General features: G+C 36.6%; 1 protein-coding gene across 2 annotated transcripts in view; it reads right to left on the bottom strand.

Moving 5' to 3' along the window:
- Positions 1 to 8,903, bottom strand: part of caln1 (calneuron 1) — a 69,227-nt gene extending 60,324 nt beyond the window's left edge. Inside the window, exon 1 of one of the 2 annotated variants that reach the window (XM_065281447.2) lies at positions 8,240 to 8,903. Coding sequence is in view for 1 of the 2 variants with exons in the window: in XM_065281446.2 (XP_065137518.1) it covers positions 7,076 to 7,218 (143 nt within the window). In the remaining variant the exon portion in view is untranslated. Of the gene's footprint in view, positions 1 to 7,075; positions 7,485 to 8,239 lie in introns of those variants that run through there. The other variant, XM_065281446.2, reaches the window with a different exon arrangement.
- Positions 8,904 to 19,592: the final 10,689 nt, after the last annotated feature.

The raw sequence follows: 19,592 nt of genomic DNA, 5'->3' as shown, positions 1-19,592 counted from the left end.
GCACCAGTGAATCTGATAACGTTTAGGACAAAATATAGGGCTGTGCGGGGCAAAAACTAACACGGGGTTAGTTGTAACACGGACTGTTTACATTGTTGCACAAGGTTGAGCATTTTGATTTTCAAGTATTTTTTTCACGCTGCCAAAAGATGATCTCCCGCAAATTATTGGAAATGTATAATGTTTTTCCAGAATGTTATTGATGAACGAGTGTTTTGGTGCCATGTAACCATGGGGTAAGTTGTAACGTTTGCACTTCTGTCACGTTTGGTGTAATTGTCCAAGAATGGTAAGTACTAGGGCTGGGCGGTATGACGGTATATTCCGTTACCGCGGAATAAAATGTCAGACGTAACAGATTTTTCTATTCCGTCTATTCCGCGGAATGCAAATAAGTGGGCGTGGCTAACTCTGCCCTTCAGCATGTTAGACTGACTGTGACCGAGAAACATGTAAATTAGTTCACTCATAAAAAATGAACGAGTTATTTGTGTATTTTTTAATAACAATTGCCAGTGAATCCACCGCGGGTCACGCAGCGAGACTCTTGTCTTGATCGCTCTCGCGCTCTCTCTCTCTCTCTCCTATGCAGCAGCCGGCCGGTCTCTCACGTGCAGAGGTCTCTCTAGGCAAGCGCAAGGAGCTGCGCCTGCGACGGCAATTAAAGAGTTCTTCTCGCACATAATGCTAATAGTTGTAAAGTTTTCTGAACTTTAAGCAAGCTAGGACAAAACTCGCGTTTATATCTGTGACACGTGCGCTGCTGTGGCGCCATTTGCTTATACAAACATATTTGATCGGAAAGACGAGAAAGAGATGCAAATGTTAAGGTCTAATAGAAAGTAAAGGGCTTCAAGGCCTTAAAACAAACTTTATGATCATCACATCATAGCACCTGTCACATTTATAATCAGTGGCGGCGTTTCACGAAAACCTAGGGTATGGCAAAAAATATTCGTACAAGAAGGCCATTCAAATAACGAATCTATGAAACCACATTATATCCATATGTGTACATACTCCACCAACCTGTTTAAAATCATACTATGATTGCACGGATGTACACTTACTAACAACAATACAGAAGCAATACAAATGAAAAACAAAAATAGAAATCATGGTTGTTTAAAATGCTTTTCAAATGTTGTCATTCTTAACTAAGTGCAACTCCAGCAACAGATAAACTAAAACAAGATAATATCAAAACATACTGTAACATCCCTTCACAAATCTTGTCATGACAACCGCAAATAAACACTTATAAACACACAATAAAGACTTTTAAATGATGTGATAGAGCACACGTAGTTAACCCAGCCAGCTAACCAACTAAGACTAAAACACTAAATAAACTCTTAGTAAAACAGGGCTAAATGCAAAAGCAAGTCTTACCTTTTGTCGTCGTGCAGTTTTTATTCCACAAGTCGCCATATTCAAAAACGCGCGCAAATAATTAATACAATTCACTTCGACTGCGCTACAATTTCCCAGTGTAAGAGAACATGTTTATTTATCCGCAGAGAACAAAACATTTTACTTCCGGAATAATTTATGCAATATGCATTGCGCGAGTGTGGGGGAGAACCGTGAGTTTACTTGCGAAAATAAAGATTATAACAACAGCGGTCATCATGAAACCTCCTGCACAATTCAATCTGCGCTGCAAGAACGACAGGGTGATGACATCAAAGTACCGCGAGGGTGAGGCGAGAAATCATTGGAAGAGTTTGCTTTCAAACCGCTCTCGCGGCACGTTGATGTCATCCACATGTCGGTTCCTGTATTATAGCATGAAGTCGAGCACACGCGTAAATTATCCATATTAGTGATGTACCAATGTTCAGATATGTTCTACTGAAAATATTTAACATTATTTTTAATGAGCTTCATTATAGCCTGTTGATTTCTTGTGTTTTGTCTGAATGCTAGGGTATGGCAACTGCCATACCCTGCCATACGCAAACGCCGCCCCTGTTTATAATATCTAGAGCTTCTTCTCTCATATACAGGTATTTATCCTGTCTGTAGGTTTTTGCATATATTTATACCTGTTCAATTTACATATTGCATATGTTTTAATGTAATGTATGCATAAATACAAAATACAATGAAGCCATACTATAGCTTCAATAGTCTATAAAATTAATAACTCAATTAAAAACAAGACTCTGTCTAATCAAGACTTATCTGTTGTTATCTTCTGGGCATTTTCACTTAAACATTATTAACTTTAAATTGCTCATATTTTAAACTGTGGTGAGCATTTAGTTAAAAGCTATAGGTAGTGGTGTATTTCTGTACATTTTTATCATAAAAAAACAATATAAACTGAAAAACATATATACCGTGAAATATTCCGTTCCGTGAAATAAAATGACTCATTCCGTGGAATAGATTTTTGGCCATTCCGCCCACCCCTAGTAAGTACAAGAAACAATCTTCAAATGTTCATTTGTAGCAGAGATGTGTGTGTTGCTTGTGTAAAAATATAATTAATCAAACTCAAATATTTTTTGAAATCTCCTCTACTCTATGGTTAAACACGGATCTAGTAAGCAATAAAGTCGGGTTTAGTTGGCAAACAAAATGTATATTAACTTTCTTTTAACCCTCAAACGCTCCTCGTTTTCTGTTTACACTTCTGGCCCTTGGGGTCTATATGACCCCAAAATTGAAAGCATAATTGTAAGAAAAATATACATTTTCAATAATACAAATAATATATCATTTTTTTTGTTTACTTCTCATCTATACAATAAAGCTGTGTTTTGAGAGATTTGAAGTAGTTTTGTACCTGTTTACCACTAAAATCCTCAACTACACAATTTGCTTTCCTGAAAAATATCAATTTTTTATGAAAATTCACATAAATTATTATCTAAATTTGATTTAAATTGTTTTTAGATATTACAGTTTTTTTCGATTGCTAAACGACAGTGGGCACAACTGGAGCTACATGTGCAAAACTCTAACTACAGTCTGCACTACCAAAAGTCACCTGAGCACAACTCTTAACATATGGCTCAAAACAGCTCCGTGCAGCCAAACACTAAACACAACCCTCACTGAGATAACACACACTGTCACTCAGAACACACTGAGAGGAAAAACACTAACATCAAACACCAATACACAAAATACTAACTTTATATCTTTACAGTTTTAACAATTTCAGTGATGTCACACCAAGTAATGTTTTCTTTAAAGAATGATTTATTTATTGATTTATCACAATATTTTTTTTAGAACATCATAATTTTTTAGGGTAAATGAAAATTAGCAGTTTGCTTCAGTTGTCTGTAGTAATTTACGGAATTACAGTAATGAGAAAAAAGGTAGAAACTTAAAGTACATGAAAGGTAATATTATATATAAATGAAATATATATATGAAATTGGAATTTATATTTATATGAAATTGCAATCAGCAGTGTTTGAAAGGCACAATGCTGAAATCAATTGTGTTTTGAATGTGTGGTTCACAGTTTTGACAGCAGTGTGTTAGCATTTGAACAAAGTGCTGTAAATCCACAGTGTTGTGCAGGTTGTGGTTAAAGTCATGGGATAAGTGTGTAAAGTTTTGAAAACTGTGTTCAAGCAATGAAAAACGAACTAGAGTTTGGTCCACATGAACTGCTGCTGTGCAGACTGTAGTTAGAGTTTTGCACATGTGACTCCAGTTGTGCCCACTGGCGTTTAGCAATCGAAAAAAACTGTAATATAGGTGTGGGGTGTTGAATTCAGGCATCGGTTTTTAGAAAAAAAAATAAGAGAATTACAGTGTAGGAATTAAATTATTTAGACTGGCAGATTCCCATAGAGACCCATTCATTTTCCTGGATATGGACAACTGCTCAAATCATTACTTTTGTGATACATTTTGTAAATTTATGTTTATATAAACATTAGAAAGGATATTAAAAATAAATTTTATGTCAAATAGTAATTTTTTTATAGTTTTTGATGCATTTTGAAATGTCTGTTTTTACAAAATGCCATAGAAATTTGACTGAGTGTAAGTGTGTGTGTCTGTGTGTGTGTGTGTGTGTGTGTGTGTGTGTGTGTGTGTGTGTGTGTGTGTGTGTGTGTGTGTGTGTGTGTGTGTGTGTGTGTGTGTGTGTGTGTGTGTGAGAGAGAGAGAGAGAGGGAGAGGGAGAGAGAGAGCCAAGCATGTGTGCTTGAGAGAATGTGTATTAGAGGCAGAGGGAGAGAGCATGTGAGTGTGTCTGTGTTTGTGTGTGTGTTTGTGTGTGTGTGTGAGAGAGAGAGTGTATGTTTGTGCATTAGGTTACACCCCTTTGTATCCTTTTTCTACATTTGTGACTGATTGTATTTGCCAAATTTTATAAAAATGCTCTCTGTGGTAGTCATGCGTGTGTGCGTTTGTCTGCGTGTGTTTGTATGTGTTTGTGTGTGCCTGTGTGGGTTTGTATGTGTGTGTGTGTGTTTGTGTGTGTGTGTGTGTGTGTGTGGGGGTTTGTGTGTGTGCGCGCATGTGTGTGTGTGTGTGTGTGTGTGTGTGTGAGAGAGAGAGAGTGTGTGAGAGAGTGTGCATGAGAAGGAGCGAGAAAGAGCATGTGTGTGTGTGTGTGTGTGTGTGTGTGTGTGTGTGTGTGTGTGTGTGTGTGCGTGCATGCGTGTGTGAGCGTGTTTGTGAGTGTACATGTGTGTGCATTATGTCACACCCCTTTATGTGTTATTTTCTGCATTTGTGACTGATTTTATTTGCCAAATTCCACACAAATGCTCTCTGTGGCAGTCATACCTGTGTGTGTTTGTGTGTGTGTGTATTTGTGTGTGTTTGTGTGAGCATGTGTTTTTTGCATTGCATTTGTGCACAAGTACCAGGCCTTCATTTCTGTGTCAAAATTTTCAGATTTATGCTGGATTTATTGATATTTATTTTTTGACAAATGGAAAAAAATTACATTTTTTTGCATTTCCCATTCACTTTCAATTGGGGTCATATTGACCCCAAGGGACAGATTGATAAAAAAATTTTTTACATACCTTTAGAACAACCGAATCAAGCCCAGTTTTTTTGTGCATGTAAAGATAGATTATTTAGGAAAAGTCACAAAGTTTTACATCTCTGAGATGAAGGGAACCTTTTTTGTTAACCAATGAAATGTCGTTTGGGGTCATATTGACCCCAAGGACCGATTGAGGGTTAAGACAGCAGCTATTTACACTTAATGCAAATAGCAATATTTTCTATTTAGACAATATCAGAATTTTCAGTAACACTTTAAAATAAGGTTGCATTTGTTAACAATTAGAAAGCTAACATGCACAATACTTCTACAGCATTTATTAATTAGTTCATGTTGATTTCAGCATTTACTAATACATTTATAAAATCAAGTGTTGTAACTATTAACATTTGTTAATGCACCATGAACTAACATAAAAAACTGTATTGACATTAACTACTGTAACATTAACAAGAATCATTACATTCTCATTTGTTAATGCATTAACTAATGTTTACCAATACAACCTTATTGTAAAGTGTTACCAAACTTTCTTAGTGATACAGTATGCTATTTACAGTAGGTGAAACTAAGTTTGATATAATAAATAAAATAATTGCATTTGCAACAAGTATGAATAGTATTTATATGCTATTAATGTTGGCAGATATCATTTGCTCTTTGCAGATTAACAGGATGCAACAAATTAACAAGTTTTTAAAAAGGATGCTGCATTATTGGGAGAATAAAAACCCTCCCTACACCGACCCCTTACTCTACCCTATAAATACGTTAGGCACTTTATTTCCACCCTATAAATACGTTAGGCACTTTATTTCCACTTTTTGAAAATTTTCTTAATTGTTTTTGAAAATAAATGCCTTTTCAATATGATATTTGAAAAGAAAAGAAGAGCGAGGTCGGCAAAATGCGGATTTGAACCAAGGAAATTACATGAAAAGCCAGTCCCACAAGCCATACACTCTCCTGCCACTAAAGCCGTTGATTTCAGCATGTTTTTTTTTTACTTTGGTGGCCAGAGCTAGTGTAAACAGCATTTGCCAAGGAACGCTATTTTCACTTAGTGTAAATCGTGACTCAGTTATTCGAGACTCAGTTATTTGAAACATCAAAATTGCAATGTATATAAATAGATATTTGAATATATTACATTCTGCAACCGGTTACACTTTGTTCAGCATTTTTAATCAAATGAAGCATTTATTTTTTTAACAAAGCCTATAAACTATGAATTCACTGCAGAAATGCTCTGACTTTTAATTCATACTGTATGATACTTTTTTAATATTCCCCAAAATATTTCACCCAAACTGCCAGAACCCTTTGAAAAACATTTTTAAAAAATCTATACAGTAGCTCATTTGATATAAACTAATAACACGTGTTATGATAAAAGATTTAAAAAAAAAGTCATTACAGGCGTTGTTGAGCCAACAGCCCATTACAAACAGAAAATGCATTAGGATGTCATGTTGAAGAGAGATAATGGAGTATCTGCATATGTTTGTTTACAAAGACTGAGGCAGAATTGATCACATTGTGTTCAACTGAGGACAAAACTTTCCAATCCCATTCTGTGCCACATCAAAGAATCAAACAGAAACAAAGTTCTTGAGAAAATAATAATAAATTATTTATAATCCAAATGTAAACCATAGACGTACAGTAAAGTATCTGCAGATGAATTATGTCTTAAAAATCCAATTATAAAATTGATGTAGTAAGTCCATATTGAAAACATCCTGCAGTTAACTAATATCCAATGTCCGTTTCCTCAAATTGAATCACAAAGCACACTATAATTCATTGAAAAAGTCATTTGAATGTCATTTCAGATCTTGTCAAACAAGCCCAATCTTCCCTACAGTATGGTCTCAACCATAGACATTACAAATTAATTTAAAAGCAAGTAATAACGCATATTAAATAATCCCTCACCTTAAAAATTCTCTTGTTCGTGGAAAAGTGACATTTAACATAAAAGCTGAACATATTTTAACAAAAACGCAGTTTACAATATGTCCCCCAGACAGAGCCATATAACAGAACAAAACCCTAAAGACAGCAGCATTCATCCCTTACCCGTACTGATCATACTCTACAGGATACTGAAGCACAACAGGCTCCGTCCCAGTGCTGTCCTCACTACCACCGCTCAGAACACACGGCCCCTCACCCTCAGAACCCTCTATTCGAGGGTCCGGATCCAGATTGGCAACCTCCATCTGACAGCGCACTCCAGCTCGGAGCACAGCAGACCGTCCCGGAGAGCCACAACCAGACTCTGTCCCAGCGTAAGTCCTTTAGCATCGAGTGCCCAGAAATGCCTAGTTAATATTTCAGCAGGTAGTCACTCATTCATTCGTTCATTCAGCCATAAGTCACACACACGGGCGGTCTCTCATCTCGTCCTCATGTCACTCTCTGAAGAGGGATGTGCTGGTGTCATCACGGGGGTTTCACAGACTGGCTCGGTGACAGGAGGAGCACTGCCTCTACAGATCCAATGAGAGGAAACACACAGGGCTCTGGGCTGCTGACCAGCACTTTGAAGCACACCAATTCATTCACATGGATCCTTCAGGTTGTCTAATCATTAGGGCACCCATCATTTGGTCCTAAAGAGGATTGGGGGTGTTGGTTGGGTGTCACTTGACTAGTCAAATGATTAAAGTGAATCAGAAATTGCCACCTAAGAGTCACTGATGCATGAGGCATAAAGTTGATTTTGGAAATGAACAATGATCAATGGTTTTACTACATTAACCATAGTTTAAATGTGGTTTTTGGAGTACCATGGTTTTACAAATGGTGATCAATGCCCTCTACACTTTTACTAAATTATAACCCTTTTATGTTTGTGACGGACAATGTTGCAGTTTATAGAAGACAAAATGATAATGAGAAACAATGTCACTATGAATGAAGATAAATATATTTTATTATATTATATTATTCGTTAGATAATAAATAAATAAATAAATATAGCCCAAACGATGTAGCTATAAAATCAGTAAAATCAATATATATATAACATTTAAGCAAGCCAGATCTGGTTAATGTCGTAGGCTACAGTTATAAACCATAAACCAATCGGTCGTTGGAAAAATGAATCCCCACAACACAACACAACAGGTGCAAAACTAGGTAGAATACAGTTTATGAAATTAACCGAACATACAAAGCCCAGTAAGACGAATACGCTTTATACTTGATTTATAAACTCTTAAACTAAAATGACCTTACCTTTAAAGGTTATTGTTGGTAATCTTTGAAAGTGATCGAGATCCCGATGCGCCGATATATCGCTGCGGAATCCAAATGATCCCGGTGCTGAAAACGGTAATCATTAATTCTTCTTGGTTACTTAGCAAGGTAAATCTCCAGATTTCATTCACGATTATATGCACTGTTATTTCAATCCATCGGATTCAAACGGCAGTGGACAGTGCGTTTCTGTTTTTCCAGAGAATTATCCGCAAACGCGTCTCACTTCCAGTAAAAAGCAAAAAAAAAAAAAACAGTTGGACTTTTCCTGCAACTCCGATCCACTCTAAAGACCCCCTTGAATCATCGGTAAGTTACCTCCATAATATTTGACGAAATCCAGTCGATAGTTTCCGTCTTTAAGTGATTCACAGGTAAAAAAATCACACGCTGCTCATGAACGACTGCACACTCACACACACGAGGCTCATCCATCAACTGATCCAACAACAATCAATAAACATCGCTGTCAGAGCAACAGTAAAGCTGGATATTGTTGTCCATAAAAAAGAAAGGTGCGGATTTGGTTCGTGTGATAAAGCATCAGATATTTTCCTCACATCGTGGATTAACCCATTGAACACACTGAATGACGGACTGACTGACTGAAAGCTTGAGTCATTACTCCACGGTCCAGCCTACCACATCATGTAGCCTACTGTCATTCATCTGCAGCTGATCCGGGATCAGGTGAAAATATGAGGGAACATCTAATCATCACTTCAACAAGGCAACCTGACTGCTAGTTTTCATTCAATTCAATTACACTAGTCAACATTTGAAGTGGATCAAAAAAGTTGATCAAAGTTGTCCTAAGACAAGAACAGGTCTGGGTATTGGTTTTAAGGCAACTTTTATGAAAGGTTTTGATCCACTTCAAATGTTGACTAGTATATTTATTTATCTATCTGTCCGTCCTTCTGCCCACCCTTACCTGTCTGTAACCTGTATATCTATCTGTCTGTCCGTCCATCCATAGAAATGTAGCCATAGTGGTTACACAAATAAAGAAAATAGTTTTCTATAAAAAAGCAATTAAAGAGCACCTATGGTCCGATTCACGATTTTACATTTTCTTTGGTGTATAAGTGTGTATTAGTGAATGTTAACGATATGCAAAGGGTACAAATCCTCAAAGTAGCCTATATGCGAGTTATCGTTTCCACAAAAAACTATTTTCTTGGACTACAACAAACACACAGATTGTAGGCAACAGTTTACTTGGTGATGTAGACAAGACCGACATTATCATAATTCCTCCCGCTTTGATTCACAGCCGGTAAATTACCTCCTGTTAGCATTGCATTTTAAGAAAATCTTTCAAACATGGTAAAGAGCGTCACATTAAGCTAAGCTGCGTACAGATAAGCTGGTCAATCTGGGACAGTTTAATACAAAATCCATCAGTTTCAGGAAGAAAAATGTACCGTATGTGGAAAACAATGTGTTTTTTAACCATAAACCACGAAAACACATCGTATTATACCAAATACACAAAATAATGTTGTTTTAATGTTACTTTTATTGTTTTTTATATAGAAAACAAATGTAAATGCATAAATAAATAAAAATAAGAGGATCTGTTTTTAAGGACATTATTCAAGATATAACAGAAAACAGAAAATATAGAAAAATTGATCAATGGAATACATATTATCTTAAATTGACTAATTGTCATGCCTAAACTCTGAGAACTGAAATATTTTGAACTGAAGATCACCTTATATTTAATAGCCTATGTAGGAAGAAAAAGTGCAGTAGCTCATCACCCATTTTATACGAGTTCATGAATACTAAAATAATTCAGGTCAATGCATCAGAAAGTTTTTAGGGAGAACGTGCTTTGAGCAAGGAAAATGTAATACATACATAAATCTGAATTTTTTTATCGTTTAACCCAAAATGAGAACATTTCCTGTGGCTACAAATCACAGTCAGCTATGGTGGGACAAAACTTATAAGAAGGAAGAAAGTGAACTCCCACCCCGGTGAAACATCACAAAGCACAAAGACCATATTCTGAAAAGTAGGCTTGATTTTGAATCACGCTTAGCCTGTGTTTGTTAATAAAGGCCATGATTAAAAAAACTTAAAAAACACAACTATGGGCATGACTGGAATGACTTAAAGGTGCAGTGTGTAATTTTTACAAGGATCTCTTGACAGAAATGGAAAATAATATACAAAACTATATTATCAGTGGACCTTTTTATAATGAACCGTTATGTTTTTATTACCTTTTTTATCTACATACACCGAGGGTCCCCTTATGTGGAAGTCGCTATTTTGTGCTGCCATGTTTCTACAGAAGCCCTTAAAAGACAAACTTTTTTTATAAGTTATCTCCATCAATGACATGTTTTTTCCGTTGGTGGCTACCGTAGCTTCTCTGTGTGTTACAAAAGCGAGGGGTGAGCAGTGGACTGAGCCATTGGTTGCAACTAGATGCTGCCAAATTTTACACACTGACTGCACCTTTAAGGAATACTGTTTACGGGTCCAACCTCAACTCGACAGCAATATATTAATAATTTGTACAAAATTCCATGTCCATGAGTCCATGTCTGGTCATTTCAGATTTTGTTATAGAGATTGGGATCAGGTGTTTTTGCATTATGATAAGAGTCTATGTTAGCATGATTGTTCTGTTATTTCCCTATGATATTTGAGATCGGTTGGACCCAACAGCGATACATGACGTCAGACTTAACAAGCCCATAGGGACCACAGGGTTTGACAACCAGCAAACAACCATCTAACAGCACCTTAGCAACTGCCAAAAACACCCTAGCAACTACATATTTAATAGTCTAAACATACTTGCTAACCTAACACTATAGATATAATGGTGAAAATACAAAAATTGCATTTTTTATTAATTTTAGTTTTTCCTCATGTCACTACTGTGTTTACTAATATTGCAACCACTGTGTTTACTGCTTTGCAACCATGAAAAACTGTGAAAAGTGCTATAGAAATTAAACTGAACATATGCCCTGGCAACCAGCTACAACATGTGGCACATACTTTTTCATGGCCATGTACTATTCTTCATTTAAAAGGGTGTATAGTACTCCACAAATTTGCATTGTATTATTGTTCGATTCTTTAATTAATTATCAGTGTTTTAAAGATCTTGGATCTCTTTAAGCATCCTCTTCACACAGAACATCTTGAGCATGCTATGACCCATCACATTAGACCAAATAACTACACAACTCAACAGAAACCAATTCAGTCACACACAGTGATATTATGATGCGTTAATTAAAATCCTCCTCGCTTCTAAGCCTGAGTGTCCACCAGCTGACTCTCTCTCTCTCACACACACACACACAGGGAATGAATCAGTGAATCACAAAGACTTTTTGGAGCATGTTGAGATGATAAACTGACCTCAGAATTAAGGCTGAAATGCAGACACAAAGTCTGATATCGACGCTGACGTAAAAAAGCACTGTGGTAATCATGAACGAAGGGGAACATTTTTAATACTGGATTACCTGTCACATTATACGCTGCTAAATCGGGAAACGTCAACAAAAGGGTGAGTTATTGGAGCTGAAAAATGACCCCCTTTATTAAATACGGAAATCACAATGTTATTCCCGTCAAACCCGCTGTGAAGATTTAGTGGAGGAGCACAAGCAGCTTTTCAAACAAACTCACTTCTTACCTGTCTGTAATAATGTACTGAGTCATGACAAGCTTTTTATTCGGTTTACTGCATTTACAGTTCACCATGTGAATCTGTGCCAGCAGTGCAAATGTTTTGATTGTGGAAATACTTTGAGAAAATGACAGAGAAAAGAGATTCATTCATTTTCATTAGCTAAGTAGGGCAGTCTGCAATGCTCCATGGAGAAAGCCTTTAGCTTTGAAATCCCAACAAGGAATTTTGTGCTGAAAAGACGTCTAGCCGTACACACAACCCAGACGTCTAGGCCAGTGGTTCTCAAACTTTTTCTGCGTGCGGCCCCCCCTTGTGTACGGTGCATTCCTTCGCGGCCCCCCAAAGAAAATTTATGACAAAAACTGTTCTAAAATTTAACATTTTAATTAAACAAAACATATTAATTTATACAAAGTAGTGCTGTTGGTTAGTAGTCTTATTGTTTTAGGTTTAATTACACAGAATTAATGATAAATGAATGTATTTTATAAAATGTCATAAAACTGGGGCCCCCCTGGCACCATCTCGCGGCCCCCCTGGGGGCCCCGGACCCCAGTTTGAGAACCGCTAAAACAAGGCAAAAGCCGCAAATAATTACCTAAATACCTTGTAATCACATTTGACTTTGCTTACGTAATGGAATATCAAACGACATGAAACGAAATATATTTTTGCTAGAAGTGGGTTAACTCAGCTGGAGTATTTCGGGTCTATAGTAAACATAATGTAGGTGAAAAGGTGGCAATTGCATGCTGGGATAAATCTTACAGTATATACTGTAGCAGTGACCAAACATTTCATGTTCAAGGATCAAACACATATGAAATTTCAGTCAACGGTTCCATTCCTGTATGTTAACGTTTTTAATGGAATTGTATTTTTTAACATACAGACCACACCTCTGTGTTATAACAGGACAACAAGCATCATACAGGTTGAAAATCATATTTACCACCATAATTATGAGTAAATGACAAAAAAATTGTGACCTACTTTTTTAACAGGTAGCAGCAGTACAGAATACTGACCCAGTAACCAATTAATCCATAAGCACAGCAGCACATCCGTCTCTAAACTCAGGAGACTGTCTGAAGGAGGAATCAATCATAGGGAATGCTGTAAAATTAATAGCTTGCAAAATTAAACGCAACCAGGTGGAACATACTGCATGTTCACAGCGACGCGGCGTTATTATGAAGCATTTGAAGGATAAAAATGTTAGGATGCTGAGTCTGAGGTACAAGCAACAGGAGAAATTGTGTGTCTGTCGGAAAAGAGGAGATAAATGACACACAGGTGTGTCTCTGAATCCTCCATTACACTTTTGTTAATGGCTGATGCTGCTCCGCTTATCGAGGCCTGACCGGTCTCTCGCTGTGTGTTAACACATTTTATAGAAACTATACAGTATCTTTGTTAAAACAAAACAATCAATATCATCCTCATCAAGATATGTGACTTTCACCGGTTTCCACGACAGTGGTGTAATCTAAAGGTAAATGTTTGAAACTTGTAACCGAGTTCTGAGGTGGTAAGAACTGAGCCATGCATAATGCAAACAACTAATTTAGCCATGCAAGCAACCTATTTAACTATGAATTTATAGTATACTGAAGAAGAATATAGTGTCTTACTTTACAGCCACGTACATCTCCATGCAGTCATTTCCATTGTACAAGACACAAGTCCTAGCAACTGTATTTTAAAGAGCACCTATTTAATTGCTAAAAAACAACGTTATTTTTGTGTATTTGGTATAATACAATGTGTTTGTGTGGTTTATGGTTAAAAAACACACTATTTTCCACATACTGTACATTTTTGTAGCTCCAGATTTCACTTTCTTCCTAAATCGCATGGATTTGAAAAGCTCTGTGTCCCTGATTGGCCTGAATACCTCTGACGTCAGCCAGAAATGTGAAGCTCATTACCATGTTTGAAGGATTCTGTTGCTAACAGGAGTTAACTAAAAAGCTGTGAGACTGAAGCAGGAGGAATTATGATAATGTCGAATCCTCTCTACATCAAAAAATCCCAGGAAGTAAACTGTTGCCTTAAATCGGTCTGTTTGTTGTAGTCCAAGAAAAGAGATTTAAGTTGGAGACGATAACTTGCGTCATCGTTTACTTTGGGGTTTGTACCTTTTGCATATCATTAACGTACACACTCACACACCAAAGGAAATGTAAAAAATGTGAATTGGACAATAGGTGCTCTTTAATAGTGTAAAACTGATATCTTTGAAATTGCTAAGGTCATAATAATAAAAAAAAATCCATTAACAATTAAAACTGAAATCAATTGTAACATAAATACACTTAGGGCCCTATTTTACCGATCTAAGCGCATGGTCTAAAAGGGTGTGTCTGAATTAACTAATTTAACGATGGGAAAATTAGTACCATATGCGCCTGGTCTAAAAGGGTTGTTCCTATAAATAAGCAGTGTTTTAATTGTTGATTAAGTGTCATTTCAAAACGTTTTTTATAAGAATAATTTACAAATATGCAAAAAGGGTTTGCATAAATAAAAATACTTTATTTGTAATAAACAGGAGAAAAGAATTTACAAAGGTGTAGAGAGGTGTTTCAGCACTCGGACAGCACCAGTAGTGTTTTGAAAAATATTACTTAAAAAATGGTTATCATTTCACCATATCCAGAAGTACAAAGTCATCATAAACAATAAATCCATGGGGTAGCATTTAATTTTTTTAAAATGAATGTAATAATCTGCTTACCAGGCTACAGATGAAGCAGCTACACTCTCAGAAATATAGGTACAAAACTGTACCTCATGTCACTGGGGCTGTACCCTTTCAAAATGTACAGCTTTGCACCTAAAGATTTAATTTTAGTACTCAGAGGTACATACTGGGACCAAAGAGAGCTTATTAGTACCTCAAAAATACATATTAGTATTTCAAAGGTACATATTGGTACTAAATGTTTACATATCTGTTCCTAATGGTCCATACAATTACCTTTTTAAAGGGTGCTGCCCCACTGACAGCTAGGGTACATACCTGTATTTTGACTTTTTTCTAACAATGTAGGCCCTAAAGGTACGATAATCTACCCAAAATTGTATTCTGTTTTTTATTCATGTAAAAATACCAAACGAAAACTTAGGGTACAGCCCCAGTGACAGAAAAGGTACAGTTTTGTACAGTACCTTTATTTCTGACAGTGTATTCACACCTTCTAATGTCCTGTAAACTGTCCTCATTTATGTCCAAGAGACGCAATAATAATCTTTTACATGTTAATCCTTTAATTTTTCATACTTAAAAACAATTGTGTGATGCTGCGCATCCATGCATGTAAAAAGGAAATACACACTGTCATCCCATTTATAAGTACATTTTACTAACGTGCTTTTTAAGTAACAAAAAAAGAATATTGTGTAATATTGACTTTAGACCCGGTTTTAGTTGAACACTCCTTTTCAGACCAGAACGCCTGTGGGCGCAAAAATTTGGGTAAATGCATTTTCTATATAAACAATGTGACGCTGAACGTGAAAATTTTAACTGCACCGGGCTGAAACTAGCAAAAAACACCTGCGTCCTGCATTGCGACAGGTGTATGATAGGTGTCTTTTGCCCTCCTGTTCTCCACAAATGCTGGTTGGTTGTCCACTGAGTTGCACACATTGATTTTGTGCATCATGATCGCTTCAAACCTGCTTATTCATAGCCTTAGAGGGGCTTAATGTTTGAAATCTGCCTATTCTCTTCACTTATCGTTTGATCATCCTCTCAAAATGTCGGTGAAACACAGCAGTTGTGAATTTAACTGGTGTTTAGAGACCACTGCTTGGTGATTATGGTCTTTTCACAGTGCCCGGGAGTCTCTAAAACGTTTCAATACGATACAGTTCAGAGACTCACAGATGCTCTTGAGTGTAAAGAGGAACGGCTTGGTACCAACTGACACAGAGTCTCACTTAAATGTGCCCTCATGCTCCACAGGGTCTCTGTCCCTATAGACTGTCCTAAATAAAGTCTTTGACTTATTTTATTTCCAACCTGGTAGTGAATCCGCAATAGCCGGAGAAACACAAAATCCTGTGTATGTTTAAGTGCTGTAGAAGTTATAAATCTGGTTCATGATTCTGATTGGTCAATGCACCACACAGTAACAGCTAAACACCTGTTCACGTAGATACTGTGTCATTGCTCACTGCTCATAAAATGATGTCAATGTCAGTTGCCAGCTTTATAACCAATAAAAGCAATAACTGTTGACCAAGGTACAATATATCAAAATTTAAACCATAAACAACATATATACAAGGTTACAATATTAAACTGCGTTTCCAAAGGACTACACTGTAAAAGAAAAGTTAATTAACTTATGTAATAATTCATTTAAACTTTCTTGACTACTGATACTGTATAAAGTTGAATAAGCTATTTCCACTTATTTTTAATATTGCTTATTTCAACTTTTTTTTATCATTTATAGCAAACACTAGTCAAGAAAGTTAATTGTAAATTTACATTTAAAATTTAAGTGCAACAAGGAATTTTTTACAGTATATGTTTTCTATTTTCTGAAAGGAAGAAGCTTGATAAATTATCCATAAAGTGTTTGAATGAAAATTTGTGTTTCTTATGTTTCAATTTCATAGTAACAATTTTATTAAAGCAACAAAGAGGGCACTCAGTGATACTGTATGTTATATTATAGTTTTTCTTCTTCTACCTCTTCATTCTTCACCATGTCCTCATCCTCTTCATCTTCCTTCACCACGTCCTCCTCCTTTCCCTACTCCTTTCCATCCTCTTCCTCCTGGACCCATTTCTTCATTTCTCTGTGGATCCATTGTTCCAAAGCTCAGTGAACTGATTCAGGCCCTTTTATCTATCTATTGAAGGATCTGATTTATGTGTGTTCAATTGTTTGCTAATTGATCCTAAGCTGCGCTGACTTGAGTGAACAGTATTGAATGCTAGTGCTTTCCATATGACCACATGGCGTAAGCACTGAGAAATGTAGGGATTTGTTTGTGTTCACCAAATCTGTGTGTTAAAGCAGGGGAATAGTGTTTATAGTTCAGCAAAATGGATGTGCTTTTAAAAAAAATTGAATAATGGTTTTGAAATTTTAGTTCAAAATCCTGGTTATAGTGTTTTAGCTTAAAAGTGACTAATTCGTATGAATTTTCCCAATTGGTTTGTTCCGAACACAAACGGTATTTTAAAGTTTCCGGTTTTGGATTAGAACAAAAAATTAAGTTTCCGAACTGGTTAATAGGGTTCCATGTCAGCTGTGTGACACACAAATAAGTAGGCTGATCCTTAGGACATTAAACTTAAATTAAATTATTAGTCTACATAAACATTCATAAACTTTTCATGAAACATTAAAGGTGCAATTTGTAAGATATTTGCAGTAAAATCTCCAAAAACCACTAGGCCAGTGTTATATATTTTGTCCAGCTGATTACTATCAATATCTGTAATGTTTTCAACTACTTGTAAATCATGAGAAAATTTCCATTCAAAACATTGACACGGGGCAGTGCAGTCTCTTGTCAATGACGTTAATATCCATGTGACCCTTTGTCACCGCCTTTACTGACGTAAACCACATGACAACAGTGGTCGAGCTCGAAAAAATAAAATGGCGGCCAAGGAAGCGGCTGGAGCACAAATATAGTGTAAATAAACGTATATTTTCACTTTTTAAGCATTTTAATTGCATTTCTAGTGAGAAATTAGTATTGTAGTTTTCAAATATGTGATTAGTTATCACAAAGGCGCTCTCTGTTTATATTTCAAACAGGCTGCCTTTGAAGTGCGTCGGAAAGCCTTTCTCTGAGCGGCCTTCAGGCCTCCGAGGCCGAAGTCATTTCCTCAAGAGGCAGCGAGGCAACAAGTCCTCACTGTCTTGAGTTTTCGGACGCAGCGAGCCAGTGTTGTGGACAAATGCGGAACTATGCAATAGCGCCTGTCGGGCTACGCGCTTGCTTATGAACTTATGGATAACTCTTTACCGTCTGCCGCTGGTTGTGTCAGCTCCTGTAAGCGTACGGGCCAACCAAACGACCCAAGAAGAGTTTGGAACAAAACGAGGGAGGATCAATTTGTTGTTGCATTATCTGGATGGAGAGAGCTTCACGACAACATTTAACTAGACCGAGATTCTGATCCTGCTTGTGTTTTACGCGATGGGTGAGTTGTTTTGATTCGTAACCCTTCAAAAAACGTATGCTATTATATTGATCACAACATTAGTGTGTAGATTGTAATCAGCGCGTCTTCCCGCGGACGATATGCACATCAAAGGTATTGTACAGCAATATAAATGGTCATTTTAAGACACTTCACAATAAGATTTGTACTGTCAATACATTATGTCAAAAATCATTGTAGACTGTAAGTTGAAAACTTAATTCTGTGCTGTGTTTACCATCGAATTTGGACTAATACTGTAATATCAATATGACTAACAATTTGGTTTTGAACATCACATACTGTATAAACTTACATAATGAAATAAACGATGTCATCAAACGCAACATTTATAAGACTTGATTACCTTACGTGATTTCTCGTTCGCGTCTGATTGATGGCCATCAGCGGTTGAGTTAAAGACTACAAATCCCATAATTCCACGCTGCTTCAGAGCGTCAGTAAACAACATCATTGTTTTTGTTTGATCTGGCGCCATCTAGCGGCCGGATAAATACAAATTGTATCTTTAAAAAGGCTACATTATGTAAGCGGCATAACTGTAATTCTGACATGCCTATATTTGTTGAGTGCATTTTAAAAGCACGCACACACAGACGGAGGACGAATTCCAAACGGCACTTCGGGAAGAAGATGCAGAATAAACAGTTGCACCACATAAAGTGAAAATAACGTTGTTTTTCATTGCTTTATTCGCCAAATGTATTTTAATGGACTACAGTATGAGACTCAGTAGCGCAACTCTCTCAAGTTTATACATCAAGAATTCTGATTTTTGAAGGGCATATGGATAATCACGTTTGATTGGAGTTGGACCGGACACATTCAACCGCATGTGCGTCTGTGTATACAGAAAGTTGCTCACTTTAGGGCCTTTAGCATTTCAATTGTTTAGAATCACTTAAGTGTTAACATTTGCAAGCCTTTGAAACATGTGTAAACTTCTACTTTCACCCTATTTAAATTTGCGTATTAATCTGCGAATTACATACGAGCCAAACCGTGGGTCGTGATCTGTACGGTTCAAGGATCAATTGCAATCCGTTACAACAACTAATTAGTATTAAAAACACAAACATCTTAAGAAACTTGGTAGCGTACAATATTTACCTCTTATGATTGAGCATTAGAGACTTGGGCTTGAGTAGGCTACTTGCTGATGGCAAGCTTCTCATTTCTCCGATGAGTCAATGACGACCGGAAGTGAATTTCACAGAGTATTGCACAGAAATCTTGTCAAAGAATGAAAAAAATAACGGTTAACCGGTAACCATTATTTTAAATAAAAGGTTCTGTTCCGGAACATTTATTTTTGGAAAGTTTCTGGTGTCATTTCTGTTCCTTGCAAAACATCCAAAGTTTCTGGTTTTCCTTTTTGTTCCGTGAACCGGATCAAAGCCTTGCATATGAAGTTAATCGTGCAAAAATGTTTGTAAGAGAAAATAGTGGTTTTCATC

Source organism: Paramisgurnus dabryanus, chromosome 8, assembly GCF_030506205.2.
Source record: "Paramisgurnus dabryanus chromosome 8, PD_genome_1.1, whole genome shotgun sequence".
Taxonomy (NCBI): domain Eukaryota; kingdom Metazoa; phylum Chordata; class Actinopteri; order Cypriniformes; family Cobitidae; genus Paramisgurnus; species Paramisgurnus dabryanus.
The sequence above is the reverse complement of the archived record's forward strand: the minus strand, read 5'-3'. Positions and strand labels throughout refer to the sequence as shown.